At 40.1% G+C, this 26,052-nt stretch overlaps 3 protein-coding genes across 6 annotated transcripts in view; 1 reads left to right on the top strand and 2 right to left on the bottom strand.

The window, feature by feature from the left end:
- Positions 1-7,232, bottom strand: part of LOC307258550 (ATP-dependent RNA helicase DDX3X-like) — a 35,192-nt gene extending 27,960 nt beyond the window's left edge. For 2 of the 4 annotated variants that reach the window (XM_080038123.1, XM_080038124.1), the window contains exons 1-4: positions 6,909-7,232; positions 4,429-4,480; positions 2,389-2,442; positions 1,581-1,643 (exon numbers count right to left, since the gene is read on the bottom strand). In XM_080038123.1, the coding sequence (XP_079894249.1) occupies positions 1,581-1,643; positions 2,389-2,442; positions 4,429-4,480; positions 6,909-6,953 (214 nt within the window). In that variant the 5' untranslated portion in view covers positions 6,954-7,232. The remainder of the gene's footprint in view (positions 1-1,580; positions 1,644-2,388; positions 2,443-4,428; positions 4,481-6,908) is intronic. The other 2 variants (XM_080038125.1, XM_080038126.1) reach the window with 1 other exon arrangement.
- Positions 1-26,052, top strand: part of mylka (myosin, light chain kinase a) — a gene marked incomplete at its 5' end in the record, with an annotated part of 228,217 nt that overhangs the window by 130,658 nt on the left and 71,507 nt on the right. The gene's annotated exons all lie outside the window — the stretch shown is intronic.
- Positions 21,025-26,052, bottom strand: part of nup35 (nucleoporin 35) — an 11,438-nt gene continuing 6,410 nt past the window's right edge. Inside the window, exons 5-9 of the mRNA XM_080037681.1 lie at positions 24,369-24,477; positions 23,051-23,120; positions 22,388-22,516; positions 21,572-21,706; positions 21,025-21,387 (exon numbers count right to left, since the gene is read on the bottom strand). Of these exons, the coding sequence (XP_079893807.1) occupies positions 21,310-21,387; positions 21,572-21,706; positions 22,388-22,516; positions 23,051-23,120; positions 24,369-24,477 (521 nt within the window). The 3' untranslated portion in view covers positions 21,025-21,309. The remainder of the gene's footprint in view (positions 21,388-21,571; positions 21,707-22,387; positions 22,517-23,050; positions 23,121-24,368; positions 24,478-26,052) is intronic.

Genomic DNA, 26,052 nt, shown 5'->3' with positions numbered 1-26,052 from the left:
AACAATAAAAACTCTTGACAATAAGTAAATGCGATCAGGGTACCACAAGGGATCTCCAAGTTACATGTTAGACTGTAATACCTTTTTTAAAAAGACACGTTCACATTTTTTTTATTGAATGCCAACGTCAAGGCCATACTGACAAAAGTAGGAAGGGTATAAAGGAAAGGAAAGGAAATTGACGCATATTAAAAAGGTTTTTTTTTTTAATAAAGAAGATTATATACTCATTGATATGCTGTAACAAGCTTTGTGAAGTATGTGTATACTCCTAAAACACAATCAAAAAAAGTGCTTACTTCTCACTAGGGCTGGCCCGAATTATTCGAATATTCGAATACTCGTTCGGAAAATTAGTATTCGGAGTTTAAATTAGTATTCGGAGCTTCGTTTTTTTTTTTTTTTTTTTCAACATTTTTTTTTGCAAGAAGCTAGTACTACAATATAATGTCATCAAATAATTTTATATTTGGATATAAAAGTTAGTAATATTGTAGTAGTAGTAGTAGTATTGCTCATTTAGGAGGATATTACATCACTAAGTGTCATAGCGCATCCATTACTTCACCTCCGAGCGCGTAAATCTTCAACAAAATATGCAGATACTGTCAAAATCGGTTCCAGGGAGTATATAGGGATTATTAACGTTTAAAAAAAAAAAAAAAAAAAAAAATTATTTAATTATTATTTTATTTTTTTTAATGTTGTTTTTGATGGTGTGTTTTTCTGGAACGAATATTCGAATATTCGCTCGGAAAAACCAACGAATATTCGAAGCCTGAAAAATGGTATTCGGGCCAGCCCTACTTCTCACATAACGACCCCTCTCCAAGTATTTTAAAAATGGCAGTCAAAAACTTTACACCTTTGTAAACTTTAAGTAATGTCAATACTTTGCAACAATATTCAATACTTTTAAAGCTCCTTATTTTGAGGAATTCAATATTTAATATTTTTTTTAGAGACCCCATGGATAGTGATACCCTGTGCTATTGGCATGCAGGTAGAGGTCAAGATAATACCACGCGTGTCTGGCCAACCCCCACTGATGGCATGGTAAAAGGCAAGCTCTTGAGAGGCCAGTCTTGGGTAACCTGAGCAAAGGTAGGGAAGCAGGCTATAAAAAGACTCAGTGCCTTGAAGTTACTGGCTCATGCTGCTGTATATGCTGAGTGTGCGTTCCAAATCACATACTTTTTCCTACACTACATACTAAAGTACAGAAGAGTTTTAGGGCCACAGGAGAGAATTTTTTTGAGTGACATCAAGCAGTCTCCGGAATTGCAGACTCAACTTTTAACAAAGAATTAATCCAACAAGCTTAAGCTCATGTCAAATTGCCCTTCATGTACAACAGTTCTCCTTCTGATTGCAAGCAACCCAAGCATAGCTAAGCAAATCAATTAAGTTGTTAACCCACCAGTAACTTTTTACTGTTTTGTGTATATAACCAACTCTAAAACTAACTCTCTCCCCCTTTGCACTGGCTTTGCTGGTGTGTAAAAATGGCTGTTTCATGCATGTTTTAAATGCAGTTTTGTTCTTCCCCTCAGCGAAAGCAAGACACAGAAGGGACTTACAGAGGTTTACTGGTGCCACTGAATAACCGAACTGTCTACCAGCGGAATAACCATAACCATCTGCTGTTGGGATAAGAAAACATCACAACGAGAGAGAAAAACGTGAAAAAAGTGTGCAATGACACAGAATTATTCAATTTTTATCATTACTGTTAAAATTATCTGGCAAAAACTGTATCTTGATTCGAAGCCCTTTTTAAGAGGGGCTTAATAAGTATAGAAAAAATGTAATTAAAGCATCCACCTCCTCCCAGCAACGATATATTGATTTAAGTCTGGATTGCAATACTTAAAAACAAACTACCTCCCATCTCCTCCAATATAATATCACCCGTTATCAGAGCAGCCAACAGCTAGCACTCCTCTTGTTTACGTTGAGACAAGAACTGGGGGAAAGATTGCCTATGAAAAATAAATTACTAAAAAAAAAAATCTTAACCTGATCAGAAACTGTTTTGGAATTTGTCCCATTCTCTTGGGAGAATGTCTGGGGTACATAGTCCAGGTTAGAGCCATTTTAACACCACCACTTACCATACTTTATCCGTGCCAAAATAAGCACAGACTGAAAACCAAACTTGACATGGCTCTTTTTCGCATTTTTTTTTACACTTGGAAAATTTCGCCTCCATTGGGCAAAACCATTTTTGTTTTCTCGGCTGGGTTTAAGATATAAATCTTGCCTCGCCATTTTTCTTGGTCGTTTCCCCTTATTTGTGCTTGCTTTTACCACGCTCTGATGGGGGGTGCGTTCCAAACGTGTGTCAATAGCTTGACTGTGGTTTAAGAGATTGCATTATTTCCTTACCGTTCTTAGGAGGGGGTGCATCTTTGTTTCTCAGGTGAGGTGGAATGTAACGTCCTGGAAGAAAATAAAAATATATATAAAAAATTAAAGACCTACTTCACCGGTGGGAATATGAAGGTGTATTGAACGCTGAGATCCTGTGTAGTATACATGTGCAACTCATAATATATTATATAGACTCATTACATGCAGAGTGAGATATTTCAAATTAGAAATAATACATAGAGAAAATAAAAAATAAAATACATAGAAAATAAAATACATAGAAAATAAAATCAGACTACATATATAAATAAAATAACTATTAAAGATAGATAAAAACAGTAGGTCGTTTAATCTAAAAGATAAAACAAATAAGTTCTGTGATTAAGAAGCCTAAAGACTAAAAAGGTAGGTTTTGAGTTTGCCCTTAAAAAGGTGCAGTGTGTAATATGACATCATCAAGAAAGTTCTACAAAGTTCTAGAATGCAACGCAGTGTTTCTCCCAGAAAAAGGCTTAGTCAAGGTGGTCACTATCCTGGGTCATCGGAGGCGCGGCGCTCAGCGGCGTGGCGAAAATTTGGGGGGTATTTTGCTCAAAGATGCCAATGCGCAGTAAAGAAAAAAACTGTTAATTTCAATACAACAGACACTGACCTTACAGTTGTGCAATTTTGTTTGCTATGTGCAGGTACAAATGATGTGCAAACATGCAGTACAAAGCACAATTAAAGAAAACTTCTAATGTTTTGGTGCAATACTATACAGACACACTAAATACAAATAATGGACCATACACTCAACATGTGTATGCACATAAAAGTGAAAATTCAACTTTAAAGTTCCTTTCTGGATGGGGGGCTGTTGTGCGATTATTGTGGACAATAGGCCTATTGTGATGCGATAGCCTATAATTCATTAATGGTTGTTTTTAGCCTACTTGCTTGATTTCTTTTTAAATACAGAGTTTATTGGTCGTTTTCTAACATGTATTTCCAAATTTAAAACATAAAAATAAAGCAGCATTGAAAATTCAGAAAATAAATCTTCTTGGCCTACACTAGCATGCTGTTTGAAAAATAACTCAATAGTTGAAATAATAAATACAATGTGTTTTCCCCTTAAAATGACTAAATACATTTCTCCAAAGGTCAAAGACAGTAACAGTGTGGCACTTCTGTAAACACTTACTGAAACTTGGCTGGGCCATCACTCTCATGCATTCATCAAACTTTTCTCTGCGCTGTCTGAGCTGATAGATAGGTTGTGTTGCCACGGTGATGTGGAGTCTTAAACTGTTCTAGCTTTGCAGAGCACTTCTTTATGTTCAGCTAAATATCCCCATAGAACTGCACCGCGTTTATTATCGCCACCAGTTAAATGTCGGTTTGCTTCTGCTCGTTTAACTCTCCCGTGTGCATGCCGTAGTCGCGCGGTGCAGTACGGTCACGCGCACAAAGCCGCGGACACAGAGCAGCTGATAGAGAAACGCTTGGAGACACATGCTTTTTACCTTTCGCGCAGTTATGACCATGTATAAGTACACATCGCGCTTGCTAGTACATTAATTGTGCAGCACTAAAAAAAAAAAAAAAAAAAAATTAAATAATTTTTTTTTTTTTTTTTTTTTTTTTGGGGGGGGTGGGTGGTAGTCAAGGCGGGGGGCTGGCGTTGCTAAGGCGGCCGCCTTAGCTATAAAGCGCTGGGGGAAACACTGCAACGCTCCCTGGGTAACCCCAACCCTTTAGAATAATAACAGAAGCTACAGTGGCCTTCAAGGACAAGAACAATTCTAAATTTTAAACAATGCACCTGATGACATTCCAACTATGACACTTCCAAAATGGCAGTGACAAGGCCTTGGTCCAAAGTATGGACATATATGAGACCCTTTCTAAGGAAAAAAATTATAATTCTAAAAACAAAATTCAGCTATTATGCACTAAATTAAACGTACTTATGGATATTATAATAATTTTCTACAAAATCTGCTAGGAAATAAAACCCAAAATTCTACACACTGCAGGTTTATGCAAAATTGTTGTTGATGTTTTACTTACTGCCAGTTCCTCCGCCTTGACCGTCGGGTGAGTTCAAGTCTAGGACAGCAAGCTATGAAAAATAAAACAAAATAAAGATTTAGTACAACAATCAAGTGTGTTTCAACTAATCTAAGTGATTCGCAAAGACTTTGTCACAATGGATGGAAGACCTATAGTGAATGTTGCTGGAATAATGTCATTTTGATGGTAACAAATCCACTCTCCATGTTAGCAATCCAAGAGTAAGTAAAAAGTCAAGTAAAACGTTAATGTCAATTCTTAAAATATTCAGGCATACATAAGGACTAAAATGGTGTTTGTCTTTGACCCAAGGTGCAATATGAACAATAAGAATAATAATAAAATAAGGTAGAATTAGATAAAGATAAACAATATTTACATTAAATAAGTTATAAATACTAGATAGTGCAAAAGGGTATAAAATAAATACGATATATATATATAATAGAATAGAAAGTGAAAAGTCGATGAATTGAAATGTGCATAGTAATGCTGTAATAAGGTCTTAAATTAGAAATAAAGTAGCATAAAGGTTCAAAAGTCATAAAACTGCTTAAACATGGGGGAAATAATTGGGTGCGAGGTGCTGACCGTATGAAAACCACCTCCACAGAACAATGAATCTACAACTTAACGATATTTCTTTAAAAAAAAAAGGCAAGATGCAAATGGTTTTCCAAGCTCATATTTGGGGTAATTTAGTTTCCACAGTGTGAATTTCCTACATTTACTGATAACCAAAAGCTTATATAATAATAGGAGTAGATTTTGTAATGCATCCACCAAGACTTGTAAAAGCTCTATCCCCTTCAAAACACATTATTGAAGTTGCTTTTTAAACTAAAGTTATCCATTTATAACCAATGAATAAAACTTATGTATAAAAACTATATAATACAATATACAACTATTCGAATAACTTAAAAATCGAATGTGGTTGTGCCCAATGTACTAGTCACCATCAAACCCCACCGCATATACAAGAAAACAAGCTTTTAAAATAGCCGTAACACTGTAGCCACTATTGTGCATGAAAGGGTTAATTATTGAACTTGAAAACAATGCAGATTCAGTCATGCATCCAGTATTATTTCAGCTTAGCTTAGTGTAAAATGTACTGTAGCCCCCCATTTCTCCCCCATTGTGAAACACTAGCTTAAATATGAGCAGGCAATACATATTTGAATCATAATAAGTCTCTAGAAATAAAACTTTGTGTGGATTTATAAATTCTATATTAGTGTAGGCAAGACAACTACTAGTGGATAGGGTACATTTTTTTTAACTTATATGTATCACCATGAAACGTTGCCAGTTGATTACTGACATTAAAACTAAACAAAAAAAAATTGTATTACAAGTATGTAACAGAAATATTGCAATAGATAATATGCACATTTGGTCATAGCTAACGTATAATGCTGCATACATGTGCATCTTTTAAAAACAAAATCTAGAATCTTGATAAATCCAGAGTTAAAATCTTAAATGTCATGTTTACAGCATTTTATTGTAAATATTTAGGTACTAGGCCTTTTTTCATTTTATAAAAATCAAAAAATACTATGGACATGGTTTAAAATGCATTTTCAGCCCAGTTATAAGAACACAATGTACCATAAATATGACAACTGCCAACCAATGAACAAATCCTTCGGTAATAACCTTCAGAATAGTGCTAAGAATGATCATGGAAAGTTTAGTTGATGTAAGTGCTTTAGAAGCTGGGATATTTGGTTCAGAGTATAGAAAAAAAACTGTTGGGCTAATGGTTGTTTAAGATGGTTGTGTAAGCGCCACATACAGACAAGGTTTCGTCACAAAACACCTGAATGTACATCGTGTACCTTTGATGTTTACTAGTATGAAAGTTACGAAAGCAAAATGGCATAAAATCCCAATACAATGCTTGAATAAACTGTATAGGATGTAGTGTCGGGCCTTGACTTAAAGGTACAGTCTCTCATTAAAAAATACCGGCAAATGCTTATAAATAAAAAGATAAAGTTTTAAACGTGATTCAAACAAGCTAACATTAACACAGCCCATCCAGTCTACCGTAAACTATCTTATTGACATCATACATCTCGAGTATTTGCATTATTTAAGCATGAAATGTCGCAAAAAGGCTAGTGCCAACATTTCTGACTGCGCCACGTTTCAGGTTGCGAAGGCCTCACATTAGCCGATACCGGCATTTTCGGTTTAAATTGACATCGATTGCGCCCTAACCAAACCCTTACAAGATGAATTAAACAGCGTGTTAAGCTATCGTTTAAGTCTAGTGTTTGTGAATTTAAAATGAGATATTATTTATGTTAGTTTGTCCAGCAACGACAAGCACCGCCATCACGACTGACCTCTTTCCATCCAACCAGCCACCATTTTAGCTTCGACTCTTACATGTGGCGTAGCCGGCAAAAAACACAATTTAACAGGCGAAAATGACACGTAAATGGGTCAAAAAAGTTACTCACCTGCTGCTCTAGACCGTGTTGATTATCAACGGCGACATGACTCATAACTAAAGTGAGTATTGGGGGATTATTTTCCGAAGAGAAAGGATTTTCTTTGTTAGCAACTGGGCCGAAGCTAATAATGCTAATTCAGAATTCTGCGCTGTTCAGTTCACCGAATGTTCTTGTACAAAATTGAAACCTCGCGGGAACAGTTAGGTATAAAAGTAGGTATACAGACGACACAGTTAACTTTTAAATAAATAAATCGCCGATGTTTTGGTATAAATATAAATTCCTTGTAGATTGGGAGAATTCACCACCTCCTTGTTGAGTTGATCGTGGCAGAATGAGACACCGAAGCCCCAGGTAACGCGAGATATGGGCCTCTGTAAACGGGCCGTTGGAATGAAATATCGCGAGATTCCGGTGCCAATGCTAAAAGAAAATGCAGCTGTAGGGTAGAATTGCTAGAGAGAAAGACACATGACATGACTCCGATCATTACCGCTCTGTCCTGCCCCAAACTAATGCGTCATTACCTTACAAAAAATACAGAAACGAAACCTGAACATAACGAAAGCTGGCGTTATGCCCAGTTTGTAGGCCTAAACGATATAATAACAATCAATGTTACATTTCAATGGCGTACATAACACATAATTAGGTAGGCCTAACTGTACAGTAATGTTATGCACTCATGCTCCTTGTCTGTACTTATGTGATGGGTGCTTTTGTTTGTGTTCAAATTCTTATGTGTTTTTTAAGATAGCCTACTCAAAAAAAAACTTGATTGGGACCTTAACTTAAAGGGACACTGTGTAACATTTTAGGTAATTTATTAGCTAAAATCAATATCCTCATTCATAAATATGTCCTCATTAGTGTAAAATCACCTCTGCCAATAATCTGAATTATCCTCCTGAGCGGAGAATTACAAATATTAATATTGCATTTTGTACATTGAGCAGGCAAGTCTTATAGAGGCATCCATGTTTTTGGAATGCCATCAGGTGCATTGTTTAAAATTTAGAATTGTTCTTGTCCTTGAAGGCCACTGTAGCTTCTGTTATTATTCAAAAGGGGTGGGGTTATCCTTATGTGTTTTTTAAGATAGCCTACTCAAAAAAAAACTTGATTGGGACCTTAAAACTTAAACTGCATGAATTTGCAATGTATGAGAAAAAGTTAATTTTCTAAACTCAATAAAAAGTACATTAAAAAAGAGAAAAGCATATTATGTAATGTTATCTATGTTATCCATCTAAAATACATTTTGGTAAACTGGAAATTTGAGTCACAATCAACAGTGACACAATTAAAGTCATAAAAAGGGGAAGAAAAAAAATATGGTGGAGATAAAGTGGATCTTACTATCAAAAATGTAATATTTTGGAACAGCACAGTAGTCACCTATATATATATATCCAGCTCTGGATAAAATGAAGAGACCACTCCAAATGTTCAGTGTCTCTCGTTTTACTAAATAGGAATATGTTTGAGTAGAATGAACATGTTGGTTTTATTCTATGAACTACTGACAACATTTCTACCAAAATACCTTTCTTGATGACATCATCAAGAAAGTTCTAGAAAGTTCTAGAATACAACGCTCCCTGGGTAACCCCAACCCTTTCGAATAATAACAGAAGCTACAGTGGCCTTCAAGGACAAGAACAATTCAAAATTTTAAACAACGCACCTGATGACATTCCAACTATGACACTTCCAAAATGGCGGTGACAAGGCCTTGGTCCAAAGTATGGAGAAATATGGACATATATGAGACCCTTTCTAATGAAAAAAATAATAATTATAAAAAAAAATCAGCTATTATGCACTAAATTAAATGTACTTATGGATATTATAATTATTTTCTACAAAATCTGCTATGAAATAAAACCCAAAATTCTACACACTGCAGGTTTAAACTGTACCCCAGAAGAAAACCATGGAGTTTAGAGCTTAGGCCTATTGTAAATATTTTTCATCACACTTCAATTTAACTTATCTACTTTTTACTTTCTATTCCATTTTATACATACTGTTTTATATTGCACAGAACATTCCTTTGCACTACTTAGTATTTAGAATTTATCTTATGTAAATATAGTATATGTTTATCTTGTTTATCTTATTTAAAGGGACACTGTGTAACATTTTAAGTAATTTATTAGCTACAATCAATATTCTCATTCATAAATATGTCCTCATTGGTGTAAAATCACCTCTGCCAATAATCTGAATTATCCTCCTGAGCGGAGAATTACAAATATTATTATTACATTTTGGACATTGAGCAGGTAAATCTTATGGAGGAATCCATGTTGGTTGGAATGTCATCAGGAGCATTGTTTAAAATTTAGAATTGTTCTTGTCCTTGAAAGCCACTGTAGCTTCTGTTATTATTCTAAAGGGGTGGGGTTACCCAGGGAGCGTTGCATTCTAGAACTTTGTAGAACTTTCTTGATGATGTCATATTACACACTGCACCTTTAACTCTATATATATTTTTTTATTTTGTCGTTCCAACTGCACTGTGGTCCAGAGATAAACGCCATTTCGATCCTGATGTGTGTCTTGCATATATCAGAACTGACAATAAAAGACATTGACTTTGACAATGTTACGGTAAAGCCAGAGCACTTTCCTTATACAGGTGAAACTCGAAAAATTTGAATATCGTGCAAAAGTTCATTTATTTCAGTAATTCAACTTACAAGGTGAAAATAATATATTATATAGACTAATTTTACATGCAAAGTGAGATATGTCAAGCCTTTATTTGATATAATTTTGATTATTATAGCTTACAGTTTATGAAAACCCCAAATTCAAAATCTCAGAAAATTTGAATATAACATGAAATCAATAGAAAAGGGATTTTAAATACAGAAATGTCGACCCTCTATAAAGTATAATCATCCATATGTACTCAGTACTTGGTTTGGGCCCCTTTTGCATGAATTCCTGCCTCAATTCCAATTCATTTTCCATGATATTCTAATAATACGAGTATCACCTGTACATTCAGCAACAAAAAAAAAGAGATAAGAGAGGATTAGACTTGATGTTGAATATTTTTTTTATCATTGTGTGTTTAGCAGAATGTTTGGGGCGGATGTTCAGCTCTATAAGATCCTCTTATCATTAATATGACTTTAGCTTGATTTTAATCTGACATATTGTTTAATACATTGAACCCATACAGCGTCATTTGACTCTCTCTCCCTCTCTCTCTCCCTCCCTCTCTCTCTCCCTCTCCCTCCCTCTCTCTCTCTCCCTCCCTCTCTCTCTCTCCCTCCCTCTCTCTCTCTCCCTCTCTCTCTCTCTGTCCCTCTCTCTCTCTCCCTCCCTCTCTCCCCCTCCCTCTCTCTCTCCCTCCCTCTCTCTCTCTCCCTCTCCCTCTCTCTCTCTCTCCCTCCCTCTCTCTCTCCCAGCACAGCGTTGATTCTTTCTGAAGACAAAAGAGCTTCAATAAACCATCACCAAAATGATTACAACAACTTTAGTACTATTTGCCCAGTTTGAGTATCACCTGGGGTTATCACAGACCACCTTCGTATTTCATTAGGAGGCCTCACCAGGTAAAGCTAATGCCGTGTGCATGGGGCTTGTTGTAGGGTGATGGATTCTTAAACGTTTACTGCTTAACACAGAGGTACTCAAGCCTGCCCTTAGTGCCTGAGTTGAGATTGCTTTCAATAACGTTGGCACCAGCTTCTTTATAAGCTGTTATAGCATCTGGGTTGAGCAGCAGCACGATGGCCGTGATGCGATTGCTTCCCTGTCTCTGGAACCACAGGTACACTGAGTTACTTGATGCTGTGCCCTTGTTGAGGTCCACACCTACGGGTGTGTAGTTCTGCTCCAGTAATGGCTGATGCTGGTCCACGTTGGTGGAGACTTGCAGAGCGGTGATCGCCCCACTGGCGTTGGTGGTCTGACGGTACCAGATGAAGACAAACGGTCCTCCTGCTCCCCTGTTGGTATCTTCATCCATACGGATGTAACCGAGCTGGAAGTAGGCACTATCTAAATCGTGGGTAGTAGTGGCGATGACATCACGGATGTAAGTTTGCTGCGCTCTCTTCACCCATAAGTAGATCCAGGCCCCACCAGCCCCGCGGTTCAGGTCGCAGGCCAGTCCCTCCCAGCCAGCAGCCAGCTTCGGGGGCTCATCGTTGGGATCGGCTGTGACAGAAACCTCCTCAATGGGAGTATGGTACTCTCCGTGGCCTCTGAAGTACCACAGGAAGATTTCATCGCTGAATCTTCTTCCATCATTCAGATCCTTATCGATCTTGGTGTAGCCTGCATCTATCAGGCCTTGGGACATGTTGTAGTTGAATGTGAGTTGAAGCCTGGTGATGGCCGGGGAGTCTCCTGTCTTGAACCAGAGATAGATATATCTTCCTCCTGCCCCCCTGTTCAGATCAACAGGGATTTGAGTGAAACCCTGGTCTTGGAGTTGTCGTATCTCGGCTTCACCGATCGACACATCGAGGTCGGTGACGTGGCTGGCGTCACCATGGAGACAACACAGCGCGAACGCCAGCAGTACGAGGCATGACGTCATCACCATGGCGACTACAGCTGTGAGAAAATATGGAACAAATAAATAAATGCTTTAGAATTCTAAAAAAGTTCTAGAATCCAACCGGGCATTCTGAGAGATACACATAGAACCCAGTGACATCACACACACACACACACACACACACACACACACACACACACACACACACACACACACACACACACACACACACATGAGCGCAGCAAGACATGACGTCAGCACCAAATCACGGGCCATGACGAAAGCTGGGAGGGAAATATATAGTTTATAAATATCCAATTATCAACTCTATTTTATCACTTCAGTTTAAAGAAAGAACCAGTAAAAGGCGCAATAACTTGACTTTGAAACTTAGACATCTTGTTAAGTTTAAGTTTATTTAAAGTTTAAGTTTATTTAAAGGGACATTGCATATTAATAGACATTTACATGTAAATATACAGGATTGTAGCAAGTGCTAATTTGCATCCTTTGTCCCTTGATTGGTCGACACCAATCACATGAAACAAACATATGCGTGTACTCATAAATAAAAACAGACAATCAGACAACAGAAAAAATAAAATAAAAAATGCAACCGACAGAACAAGTGAGTAAAAACAATTATTCAAATAATAATAATTGTTTATTAGATAGATGGCCTAATACATGCATGAATTAAATTAACTTTCTAATTGATTTTTACTCATAAATAGTCTATAAATGTAAGTCCTTAAATTTAAATATTGAATTTTTTTACACGCCACATAGATAAATAACAAATTATGATATATATTGTTAAATTGTGCACATTTTTTCACTTTGAAACGGTCAAATCTTATATTTACAGAAGATATAAATAGGCCTACATTTATTTTATGACCCAAAACACGAGTTCTTAGCAAGTTCTGGTGGTTTGAAATAAGGTGATCTCGCATGAATTAAATTTCAAAAACCTATAAAATAGGCCTATAGTAGAAAGCCTATTTATATATTTAGAACATGTAGAAAAATAAAATTAAGGCTATACACTTTTATTTTTTATTTTTTTCACTGAAATTAACCCACTATGAGAAATTTAGGGTTTGACAAAAAATGTAATTCTAATACCACGGGTTTAAAAATACATTAGAAAATAAGAATATTGGGGGCGCCTTTAGCTCAGTTGGTAGGGCGTCCCCCTCCCCCCGGGCCGGGCCCAGCAGCAGACCCGGGTTCGATTCCAGCCCGCGGTCGTTCTCTGCATGTCACTCCCCTCTCTGCCCCATTTCACCTCTGTCTCTCTACACTGTCAATAAAGCATAAAAATGCCCAAAAAATATCTTAAAAAAAAGAAAAAAAGAAAAGAAAATGAGAATATTGCATTTAAGAGATAATAAAAAATGTCTAAAACAGGCAGAAAAATGGTTAAAAACTATAAGAAATTGCATCTATAAGGCAGTAAAAACAGGCATATAAAGGTTAGGCTGCAGGTTATAAGAAAAACATATGCTAATATGCTTGAAATGAACATTGTTACAAATGAAAATAGATTACTTTTATAAGGCAGTAAAAGCCAGCAAAATAAAAAGTTTCAAGTTAGTGGCAAACTTTGAGTTAAAAGTAGGCTAATAGACAAGCTACTACATACATTGGCTAAAATAAAATACAGGCTAAGAGACAATATAACTAAGAGCTGTGCCACACACTTTTCTTACCTGTATTTTCACAGATTCAAGTTGTTTTCCTCAAATAAAAGTCAAAATCTGGTCCAACGTTCTGCTGCTTGATGCTGCGGTCAGTTCCCGGTGAAGGAGTGAAGACAGGTGAGATGTGTGTCGGACTCTCGTCCACTTTATAGTGACGCGCGATCCCGACACGCCCACCATGGACCTGCTACTTGTGTCTGGGTGTGGTTGTGAAAAGTATTTGGACCCCATGAAAAAACAGGTTGGGTACCTTTTGTAGTTCTTCTACATTCTTATAAACAGGACAGGCTAGTTGGTTGGCACAGGTTGACACGGCCAGCCAGGTCTGACCAGTTTTTCAAAAACCTGGCCAATCGACCAACCAGCCGGGACGGGTCATACCACAATGACCCGGCTTGTGTGTGTGTCTGTGTGTGTGTGTCTGTGTGTGTGTCTCTGTGTGTGTGTGTGTGTGTGTGTGTGTGTGTGTGTGTGTGTGTGTGTGTGTGTGTGTGTGTGTGTGTGTGTGTGTGTGTGTACAATACATGACCCGGCATGTGGAACGCTCTCGGGACAGAGTGCGGGCACATCGATACCCCCGCGCTCCTCCGCCTCACCTGCAGCCAGGCCTTAGGTCCTTATTTATTTATTATACTATCTATGGGCCAACCTACCCTTCAAAACTATAAAGTTGGCCTATGTTTGGTTGCAACATTTAGGCTTAGTTCATTCTGCTCTCATCACTGCAAAAGCACTGAAATCATTACAAAAAAAGTTCTTAATCTTTGAACTCAAATGTGTCCCTTCAGTTATTCCCAACTTCTTTGTGCCTTGTGTCTTTCTTTGCATAAAGAACTTTTTTAGGTCTATTTTTATTTTTAGAAACAATACAGAAAGCAGGACCTTGGTGTTACGGCAATAATTAAAACAGGATGATGCTGCTCGTCAGCTTCATTGTGGTAGGACCCGGCTGGTTGGTCGATTGGCCAGGTTTCTGAAAAACTGGTCAGACCTGGCTGGCCGTGTCAACCTGAAGACTTAAAGGTACCCAACCTGTTTTTTCATGGGGTCCAAATCCTTTTCACAACCACACCCAGACACAAGTAGCAGGTAAATGTGGAACGACTCAGGAAATATAATCCAGACAAAACTGTTTAATATCAAAACCCAATCTTGTCACCATTTGGCACACAAAGGGTTCATAGGATGGATTATGTTTGAAACAGTTACACTCCGCTGTGCTCAATCTGAAACATTTTGAACATTTCTGCTTTTCTACTGCTTTTTAAATGGCCCTAAGCGGAGCCGCGGCTCTGTGTAAACACCCAACTCTGAATAGATATTGACATAAATATCTAAAAATCTAAAAATAAAGTTTAGCTTAGTTAGGTTCTTGGCTTCCAAAGACCATGGGCCCCCCAAGTGACTGGGCCCTAGAAAGCCTTCCCACTTTCTACCCCTTATGGGCGGCCCTGCATGCCGACAGTGTCCACAGGGGGCGTTGGCACCGTCTCACACACTGCCCATGCTCTCTCTCTCTCTCTCTCTCTCTCTCTCTCTCTCTCTCTCTCTCTCTCCGTCTCACACACTGCCCATGCTCTCTCTCTCTCTCTCTCTCTCTCTCTCTCTCTCTCTCTCTCTCTCTCTCTCTCTCTCTCTCTCTCACACACTGCCCATGCTCAGTACGTGCACCGTTACAGACGTTTAGGTTGCGTTCCGAATCTCCTCCTCTTTCTTTTCTCTATTCTACATACTACATCCGACGATAAAAATAATCTAGTTAGGATGCAGTAGGCATACTATTGGGACATACTTTTCTCTCTTATTTCATCATAACATTGCGCCTTGATCTTGCCTCTTGCTTTTATATCCGTCGCATCCCCGTTTGTTTTCATATGGAGGCTTCGTCGATGTTACGTCACTTCACGTGCGCACTGGATTGTGGGTCAGAATCGCCCAAATAGGATGCACTTTTCAACACTAACAATCTTGGCCACATGAAGTAGGACATCCGGGTACTTCTAACCATCCTAAATCTGGCCACAAGAATCGGGACATCCTAAATCTTTTTTCTACATACTATATAGTAGAAAGTATGCGATTCGGAACGCAACCTTAGTGTGTGACTGACACTTTAATCAGAGTGAAATGTTTGTTCTCCAAACATTGACTAATGTTGCTCTTTCTGCCCTCACAGCTGAAATATACATCCACATGTACTCAGTACTTGGTTGGGCCCCTTTTGAATGAATTCTTGCCTCAATTCCAATTCATTTCCATGATATTCTAATAATACGAGTATCACCTGTATGGGGCGCCTCTGCTAAAAACTATTCCACACAATGAACTTATAGCTTCTTTTGGATGAGTTTTGCACCATAGGAGGTGAAGATAGATATACAAAGTTGATTGTGAGGTTTAAAGGAATACTTCTTCACCCATACGGAACCGGCATTCTATCATAATAAAATTGCTATTATAATATAACGAATTACGTTTTTCTTCCCTTAGTCTTCCCTTGGCCCAGCTGTCCTGTTAATCCTGACCCTACATTTTACGTAAACGATGCCATATTGAGACATACAGAGAGAGTTTTGTGGAGCTGATAATAGGCTTAACCAACTTTCTGTCAACTCATTTTGGCGATGGCTTGAAACAACATTTATTTATATGAAAAAGTTACGCACTACAGCTTTAGCATGAGATATCCTGGGTTCACAGACTGTCCAACACTCATATGGTTTCAAATATCCTTTGTAAGGTCAGCAGGTCAAGCATAAGCTCAACCAAAGCCCTCCCCCCTTTTAACTAACATCCCCTCTCTCTCTCTTTCTGTGTGTCTTTATCTCTCTCTCTCTCTCTCTCTCTTTCTGTGTGTGTGTCTTTATCTCTCTCTCTCTCTCTCTCTCTCTTTCTCTCTCTGTCTGTGTGTGTGTCTCTCTCTCTCTCTCTCTTTCTGTGTGTGTCTTTCTCTCTCTCTCTCTCTCTCTCTCTCTCTCTCTCTCTCTCTCTGTGACCTAAATATTTGGGGTAATTTAAACAAACAGTATTTACCTTGTCCTAAACAGACATATATCATCATGTTGTAGTCTCATAAGCCGATATGAACGCAAACTATATAATACAAAAACAATAATTAACTTAATGTTTTGACTCCCTCCATTGGTTAAAACAACTTTATTGAAGTATTTCACTGAACCACAAAAGATACGATAGTTGAATAATTTAATGTTTTTTGTTTGTTTTATTTTTATTTTCTGTAACAGTAATCTGTGTATCTGAATCCGAATTTGATGAAAATGGGGGCGGGACCTGATAAGCCTTCTTCCGTCTCCCTTCGGACAACACAAAGTATGATGTATGAATATTTGCAAGAGAAAATTGTGTATTGTGTGGAATTGTCCGAAAGAATAATAAATAAATAAATAAAATAAAATATATTCTCAAAATATCCATTACTCCGAGTCCTCCATTACAATTTGAAGTCAGCAGCAGGGTCAAGAATAAGCTCAACTAAAGCCCTACCCCCACAAAACTAACTTCCCCCTCTCTCTCTCTCTCTCTGCCTTCTGTTACAGTACAGGCTCTGTGTGTGTGTGGTGTGCGTGTGCGTGTGCTCTGTGTGTCTGTACTGTGTGTGTGTGTTTGCACTGTGTGTGTGTGTGTGCTCTGTGTGTGTGTGTTTGCACTGTGTGTGTGTCTGGGTTGTGTGTGTGTGCGCTCTGTGTGTCTGTACTGTGTGTGTGTGTGTTTGCACTGTGTGTGAGTGTGTGTCTGCGCTCTGTGTGTGAGTGTTTGTGTGTGTGTCTGAGGGACCATATGTTACTTGGATAAGGTGAACCACAAACTACTGGTGGAAAGGTCAACTGGTACTGACACCCCTCCCCCCCTTTACTGTATTTCCAAGATGTCTGTACAATCTTTAAAGGTGCAGTGTGTAGACTTTAGGGTCATTTTTCACAACAGACTTGGTAGAAAAGGAATAAATATGATATTACAATATTCATAAGTATGTTTTAATGAGTGTATAATCTCTTGTTTATTTATGACCTTAGAATGAGCCTTTTATATCTCCATAGGAGCGGGGCGCTGAGGCCGCCATGTTGCACCGCCATGTTTCTACAGTAGCACAGAACAGACAAACTTAACGGCCTTACAGGTTTTTATATATAGTGGGTGTCCTGGGGAAGACCAAGAAGAAGTACTATAGAATAAATAACTAAATACATCTTCACCTCATCACTTGATATTGTGGAAAGACTTGAGGCAGTGGTGGATGATGCCATCTTTAGTAACTATAGCTTCTTGTCCTTGAAGGCCACCGTAGCTTATGTAAAGTCTCCCCAAAGGGGAGGGGTTAGCAAGGGAGCGTTGACATCTACAATCTGACCCCAATGACCCCAACATTGCAGGCCTCTTGAGTCTTTGCAAACATTTCATAAGGCACACACACACACACGCACACACACACACACACACACACACACACACACACACACACACACACACACACACGCCCTGCGTACCAATATCTATACTTCCCTAATATTTAGTATGCCAGAAAAAGATGAATGTCTGAATACATGCACGTCAATTGTAGTATGTTGAAAATACATGAATACACCACTATAGCTCTAATAGCATTTTGCAGTATTCGTCTTTATTCTTGACACAATGAAAAAAAAACTTCCTTATCTGATTTTTTTTCTCTCCTGTCTGTGGCCCTAAAACTCTTCTGTACTTTAGTATGTAGTGTAGTAAAAAGACTAAAACTCTTCTGTACTTTAGTATGTAGTGTAGTAAAAAGACTAAAACTCTTCTGTACTTTAGTATGTAGTGTAGTAGAGACTAAAACTCTTCTGTACTTTACTATGTAGTGTAGTAAAAAGACTAAAACTCTTCTGTACTTTAGTATGTAGTGTAGTAAAAAGACTAAAACTCTTCTGTACTTTAGTATGTAGTGTAGTAAAAAGAAAGAGTATGTGATTTGGAACGCAGGGTACATGTAATTTTACAAGGCAGTACTGTTCATCACGTGAAAGTTATAAACGTTTTCACTAAAACCCCTGAGTCATCGTTCCTGCTTCTTTAACAGGTTAGGCAGGAGCTTAACTGACACACACACACACACACACACACACACTGTACCACACACACACACACACACACACACACACACACACACACACACACGACACACTGTACCCCTCCCCCCCACACAGTACGGTAGTGTGTTATACTTGCACCAATCTGTCAACTCCACTCGAAACATCATTCTAAAATTAATCATTCCGTGACTCAAAGATGAATTTCCCGACATTAAAAGGTGCACCTGCCTAATCCTAAAATGTTGCTTAACTTGATTAAGAACCAGTAGAATGGGTGAGAGAGTGGGGGGGAGAGAGAGAGGAAGAGAGAGGGGGTGAGAGGGAGAGAGAGAGGAAGAGAGAGGGGGTGAGAGGGAGAGGAAGAGAGAGGGGGTGAGAGGGAGAGAGAGAGGAGGGTGAGAGGGAGAAGGAGAGAGAGAGGGAAAGAGAGAGGGAGGGTGAGAGAGAGAGGGAGGGTGAGAGAGGGAGAGAGAGAGGGGGGAGAGGGACAGAGCGAGAGGGAGAGAGAGAGAGAGAGAGTGAGGCAGTTACATAAAACTATAACGATCTTTAAGTATGGAGGCTTCTGTAATTTGATATTTGTTCGTGAACCTTTGCTTTCTGAACACTTGAACTCTTAGTACTTTTCCAATCACGTTCCCAGGACAAAAAGTGTTGTTATGGATACTGGCGCCATCTGCTGGACAAAATGATATTACACACGTAAAGGTGCAGTGTGAAATATGTAATATGTGTAATACTATTTCTTTATATGTCCATGGTAATATGACATCATCAAGAAAGTTCTACAAAGTTCTAGAACGCAACGCTCCCTGGGTAACCCCAACCCTTTAGAATAATAACAGAAGCTACAGTGGCCTTCAAGGACAAGAACAATTCTAAATTTTAAACAATGCACCTGATGACATTCCAACTATGACACTTTCAAGATGGCGGCTCTATCTAGGCCTTGGTCCAAAATATGCAGAAATATGGACATATATGAGACCCTTTCTAAGGGAAAAAATAATAATTCAAAAAAATTTTTCAGCTATTATGCACTAAATTAAATGTACTTATGGATATCATAATTTCTTTCTTCAAAATCTGCTAGGAAATAAAACCCAAAATTATACACACTGCAGGTTTAAAAGCACAAAAACACAAAAAAGCTGCAAAAACTGAAGGTTTAAAAAAATAAATAAAAAAGGGTTTGTGTTAAATTAAAAGGTTCAGTAAGCGGAATGGTTCTTTTAGCTAACTTCCTGTCAGTTACTGCAGTTAGCAGTCCCCTCGCTCGTCCCTACGTCACCACATTAATGCACTGCGGTCTTCAAGCAGCGCGTTATCTAGCATCATCTCAGATCCATAAGTGTGTTAAAACATGATAAAAACAATCAAAACAGACATTGGGAAGGATTTTTACCTGCTCCGCCATTGTAGGCGCATAAACATTCACCCATATGTTGCTCTGGCGTGCACCGGCAGTGAGACCATGGAGTGTATACGATATCTATGAGTGAGACGAGTGTCGGTTTGTAGCGTTCTCTCTTCTGATTGGATACCACTTTCGGGATCACCGAAAAATTTTATTTGCAGATTACATGCAGAGCAGCTGACTGAGAGATCGGCTTTATGAAACGTGCACATTATGTAAGTGATCACTGTATGAACAAAGAGTGATTTAAACCTGCAGTGTATAGAATTTTGGGTTTTATTTCCTAGCAGATTTTGTAGAAAGTAATTATAATATCCATAAGTACGTTTAATTTAGTGCATAATAGTTGAATTTTTTTTTTAATTATTATTTTTTCCCTTAGAAAGGGTCTCATATATGTCCATATTTCTGCATATTTTGGACTAAGGCCTAGTGCCGCCATCTTGAAAGTGTCATAGTTGGAATGTCACCAGGTGCATTGTTTAAAATTTAGAATTGTTCTTGTCCTTGAAGGCCACTGTAGCTTCTGTTATTATTCTAAAGGGTTGGGGTTACCCAGGGAGTGTTGCATTCTAGAACTTTGTAGAACTTTCTTGATGATGTCATATTACACACTGCACCTTTAACACTCATATTAACATAAATGAATCGCTTACTTCATCTTTAAGTTGCAAAAACTAAACTTATGTCGTTTTTTTGTGAAAAACCGACGATGTAGCTTATGTCGTGGATGGAGGTTTTGGATGGATGGATGGGGGGGGGAAGAGAGAGAGAGAGAGAGAGAGAGAGAGAGAGAGAGAGAGAGAGAGAGAGAGAGAGATGGATGGATGGATGGATGGATGGATGGGGGGGAGAGAGAGAGAGAGAGATGGATGGATGGATGGATGGGGGAGAGAGAGAGAGAGAGAGAGATGGATGGATGGATGGGGGGGAGAGAGAGAGAGATGGATGGATGGATGGATGGGGGGGAGAGAGAGAGAGAGAGAGAGATGGATGGATGGATGGGGGGGAGAGAGAGAGAGAGAGAGAGAGAGAGAGATGGATGGATGGATGGATGGGGGGGAGAGAGAGAGAGAGAGAGATGGATGGATGGATGGATGGGGGGGAGAGAGAGAGAGAGAGAGAGAGATGGACGGATGGGGGGGAGAGAGAGAGAGAGAGAGAGATGGATGGATGGATGGATGGGGGGGAGAGAGAGAGAGAGAGAGAGAGAGATGGATGGATGGATGGAATGTAGCTTATGTCGTGCCCTTGCATTTGGAACTTAGAATACGTTTTATTTTTTGCGAAATTCAACGAAAAAATATGGAATTGTAATAAAACTTCAACTTCACTGAATTCAAACCAGAACAACTTTATTAGAGACAAAAACATTATAAAACACTAATTATAAAAGGAGAGAAAGACAGAAAAATCATTCACACACACACACACAGTCTCTCACACACACACAGTCTCTCACACACACACCCACACAGACTCAAACACAGAGTCTCTAACACACACACACACACACACACACACACACACACACACACACACACACACACACACACACACACACACACACACACACACACACACACACACACACACACACACACACACACACACAGTAGTGAATCAGTTCATCCATGTATCTCTCCTATGAGGCAGCAGGCATCCCATAATGTCACCAGCCGAACATGTATTCCATGGCTTTAGAAATAGCACTGTTGTCCTTCTGGGGCGTCTGTCTGTCTGCAACAACCTGAAAATATCACACACACACGTTATGGGTGAAGTATTCCTTAAGTTGAGGCATTACCTGGTATTCGCTGGTGGAGGTTTTGTATGGATGGATGGATGGATGGATGGATGGATGGGGGGGGAGAGAGAGAGAGAGAGAGAGAGAAAGAGAGAGAGAGAGATTTGATCAAAAGGGCCACCATTACCTGGTATTCACTGGTGGAGGTTTTGTATGGAGCAGTCAGAGGTCTGATGGCCGATCGAGGAGTAGAGGGAAGAACAGAGGATGAGAAGGAGGACGAGAGAGAGGGAGAGACCGCCACACTGCTGTCCATAACCGTCTGAGAGAGAGGGGGGGAGAGAGAGAGGGGGGGGAGAGAGAGAGGGGGGAGAGAGAGAGGGGGGGAAGAGAGAGGGAGGGAGGGAGAGAGAGAGAGAGAGAGAGGGAGGGGGAGGGAGAGAGAGAGAGAGAGAGGGGGGAGGGGGAGACAGAGGGACAGAGAGGGGGGGAGAAGGGGTGGGGGGAAAGAGAGGGAGGGGGGAGAGGGAGAGAGAGAGACAAAAACTTTCAAAAATATATTGTGGAAAAAAGAAATCTCGTATACGAGGGAGGGGCACTCGTGGTGAAGTGGTTACACTTTAATTTTCCTCTTCTACATACTACATCTGACCATAAAAAGAATCTAGTTAGTATGCAGTATGCTACACTTGGAACATACTTTTACTTATTTATTTCATCATAACATTGCTCCTTGATCTTGCCTCTTGCTTTTATATCCGTCGCATCCCCGTTTGTTTTCATACGGAGGCTTCGTTGATGCGACATCACTTCCGGTGCGCACTGGATTGTGGGTCAGAATCGCCCAAATAGCATGCTGTTTTCAACACTAAATATCTCAATGGGTATTTCTAACCATACTAAATCTGGCCACAAGAATCGGGACAACCTAAATCTTTTTCTAGCATACTGAATAGTAGGGAAGTATGGGGATTGGAACGCAGGGAGAGTGTATGGTACGTACCTTATCTATACAGGGTTTGACTCCCACCATGATGGCGTCTCCAAACACTTTCCCGTCTTTGGACAGAGCTTTCCTGGCCTGAAGTCTGGACTGGTACTGAAGGTGCATCCAGTTACCAGGAGAAGCCATCTGACAGGGGGATACACAGTAATAATAATGGATTAGATTCATAAAGCGCTTTTCTAGGCACTCAAAGACGCTTTACAGGGTTCCAGGTTCCATTCATTCACACACAGTCATACCGGTGGTGGAAGCGTGGCTGCCATTCAGCGCCTACGGGCCCCTCAGACCACCACCTCAAACACACAGCAGTCATATGTCATACACATTCACACCAGGTTGAAGTAATATTTGGGGCGACTGTGTCTCAGGTGGTAGAGCGGGTCTGCTGATGATCAAAGGGTTGGAGGTTCGATCCCCGCCCTGCCACTTGTGTCATAGTTGTTGTGTCCTTGGGCAAGACACTTCACCCACCTTGCCTCGTGTGAATGTCGATAGTTAGCCTGCTGCTATCGGTGTATGAATGTGTGTGTGAATGGTAACGTGGGAAAGGAAAACAGGTCTCCCTTGATAAAGAGTCTCCGGCCTCAATGGGATTTACCTGTAGAAATAAAGGGAAAAAAAAAAAAAAAAAAAAAAAAAGTAACTTGTTAACTTTCTCACCGTGTGTTTGAGGATGTTTCCGTACTGAGCGAACTGCAGCAAGATGTAGGAGGCAGATGCTGGAGGAAAACTAGACACACACACACACACACACACACACACACACACACACACACACACACACACACACACACACACACACACACACACACACACACACACACACACACACACACACACACACACAGAGTTTAACATCATATAAGGCCGTACACAGCATATTATTCAAATTATAAAACAGGTGGCTTAAATCAAGCGATCTGATTGGTTCCTAACTGTTGTATACATAACAGTTAGCAGAGTTCCATATCACTTCGCGACTGAGGAAGTAACGCCAGTAGTTTGTAAACAAATGGATATGCAAAACGGAGGCTCACTCTTTGGCTTAGCGTCGGGCAGAACAACGCCCCTTAAAGCTGGGGTGGAGAATTTGGGGAGAAAATAGCAGTTGGGATAGAGATTTGAACAGTTGACAGTCCCAACAGCCAATGAGAACAGAGAATCAGATTTTTTTTTTTTTTAAAGAATCGGAGCCTCGCTCTGATTGGTCAAAGTGTCCGGCTCATGTTAATTTTGACCAATCAGAAATCACATACCCCAGCTTTAACTGTGGTATACTGAGCACATTCCACAGCCTGAAGTGAGCTATTGCTTAAGTGGAGAGAGAGATAGAGAGAGATAGAGAGAGATGGATAGATGGATGGATAGATGGATAGATGGATAGATGGATAGAGAGAGAGAGATAGATGGATGGATGGATAGATGGATAGATAGATGGATAGATGGATAGATGGATAGAGAGAGAGAGATAGATGGATGGATAGATGGATAGATGGATGGATGGATGGATGGATGGATGGATGGATGGATGGATGGATGGATGGATGGATGGATGGATGGATGGATGGATGGATGGATGGATGGATGGATGGATGGATGGATGGATAGATGGATAGATGGATAGATGGATAGATGGATAGATGGATAGATGGATAGATGGATGGATGGATGGATGGATGGATAGATGGATAGATAGATAATAATCTTTATTAAGGACTCAGATGGTCCACTCACATCCAACATACACACACACATAGAACACATTAAAATACATTACTCAATAAAATAGAGACAGATAGACAGATAGACAGATAGACAGATAGACAGATAGACAGATAGATAGATAGATAGATAGATAGATAGATAGATAGATAGATAGATAGATAGATAGATAGATAGATAGATAGATAGATAGATAGATAGACAGATAGACAGATAGATAGATAGATAGATAGATAAAGTGTAAATATGTAAATACCCAAACACAGTGACCCAGGTTAGGTCCAGCAGGTCGTCAGACGACAGAGATTCTCCCTGACTGTAGAACGGATCCACCTGGGCCGGAGACAGACAGGACTGATGCAGGCCTGCAGACAGACAGACAGACAGACAGGGAGGGAGACAGACAGACAGGGAGACAGACAGACAGACAGGGAGACAGAGAGAGAGGGAGGGAGACAGACAGGGAGGGAGGGAGGGAGACAGACAGACAGGCAGAGAGGGAGACAGACAGGCAGAGAGGGAGGGAGACAGACGGAGAGGGAGGGAGACAGACAGAGAGGGAGACAGACAGACAGACAGACAGACAGAGAGGGAGACAGGGAGAGAGAGAGGGAGAGAGACAGACAGACAGACAGACAGACAGACAGACAGACAGAGAGGGAGGGAGACAGACAGACAGACAGACAGACAGACAGACAGACAGGCAGGCAGAGAGGGAGACAGGGAGAGAGAGAGGGAGAGAGACAGACAGACAGAGACAGGCAGAGAGGGAGACAGAGAGAGAGACAGACAGAGAGAGAGGGAGACAGACAGACAGACAGACAGACAGACAGACAGACAGACAGACAGACAGACAGACAGACAGACAGACAGACAGACAGACAGGCAGAGAGGGAGAGAGACAGAGGGAGACAGACAGACAGACAGACAGACAGGCAGGCAGACAGACAGGGAGGGAGGGAGACAGACAGGGAGAGAGAGAGGGAGAGAGACAGACAGACAGACAGACAGACAGACAGACAGACAGACAGAGAGGGAGACAGACAGACAGAGACAGACAGAGAGGGAGACAGAGGGAGAGAGACAGACAGAGAGGGAGACAGACAGGCAGAGAGGGAGACAGACAGACAGACAGAGAGGGAGGGAGACAGAGGGAGAGAGACAGACAGACAGAGACAGGCAGAGAGGGAGACAGAGGGAGAGAGACAGACAGACAGACAGACAGGCAGAGAGGGAGACAGAGGGAGAGAGACAGACAGAGAGGGAGACAGACAGACAGACAGACAGACAGACAGACAGACAGACAGACAGACAGACAGAGAGGGAGACAGACAGACAGACAGACAGACAGACAGACAGACAGACAGACAGACAGACAGACAGACAGACAGACAGACAGACAGACACTTCTTAGCACAGTGGACTGGAGATGATCCTGAAATCCTTTTTTGAATGTGGAATCATTTCACCTCTTTTATTTTGAAATTAAAACAATGTAAAATCAGACAGAGGCATGCAATGGTACGCCTCTGTCTGAAGAGGGCAGCACTGTGCACCAAACTAACCATCTCCAACACAAGCTTTTAAAACTTAATAATTTGTGTCAGCTTCTGTCATTCGTGTTCAGCACTAATTAACAGCATGAAAAACTAAAATGTAGGGTTAGGATTAACAGGACAGCTGGGCCAAGGGAAGACTGAGGGAAGACTGAGGGAAGAAAAACCTCATTCATTATATTATAATAGTGGTTTTATAATGATAGAACGCTGGTTCCGTATGGGTGAAGTATTCCTTGATTTTTTAAAGTAGTGCTAGTGAAGTACAGCTCTGGAAAAAATTGAGAGACCACTCCAAATGTTCAGCGTCTCTCGTTTTACTATTTAGAGGCATATGTTTGAGTAGAATGAACATTTTGGTTTTATAATATAAACTACTGACAA

The sequence above is a fragment of the Ammodytes marinus genome, assembly GCF_949987685.1.
Source record: "Ammodytes marinus genome assembly, chromosome: 12".
NCBI lineage: Eukaryota > Metazoa > Chordata > Actinopteri > Uranoscopiformes > Ammodytidae > Ammodytes > Ammodytes marinus.
This window is presented reverse-complemented; position numbering and strand designations above follow the sequence as displayed.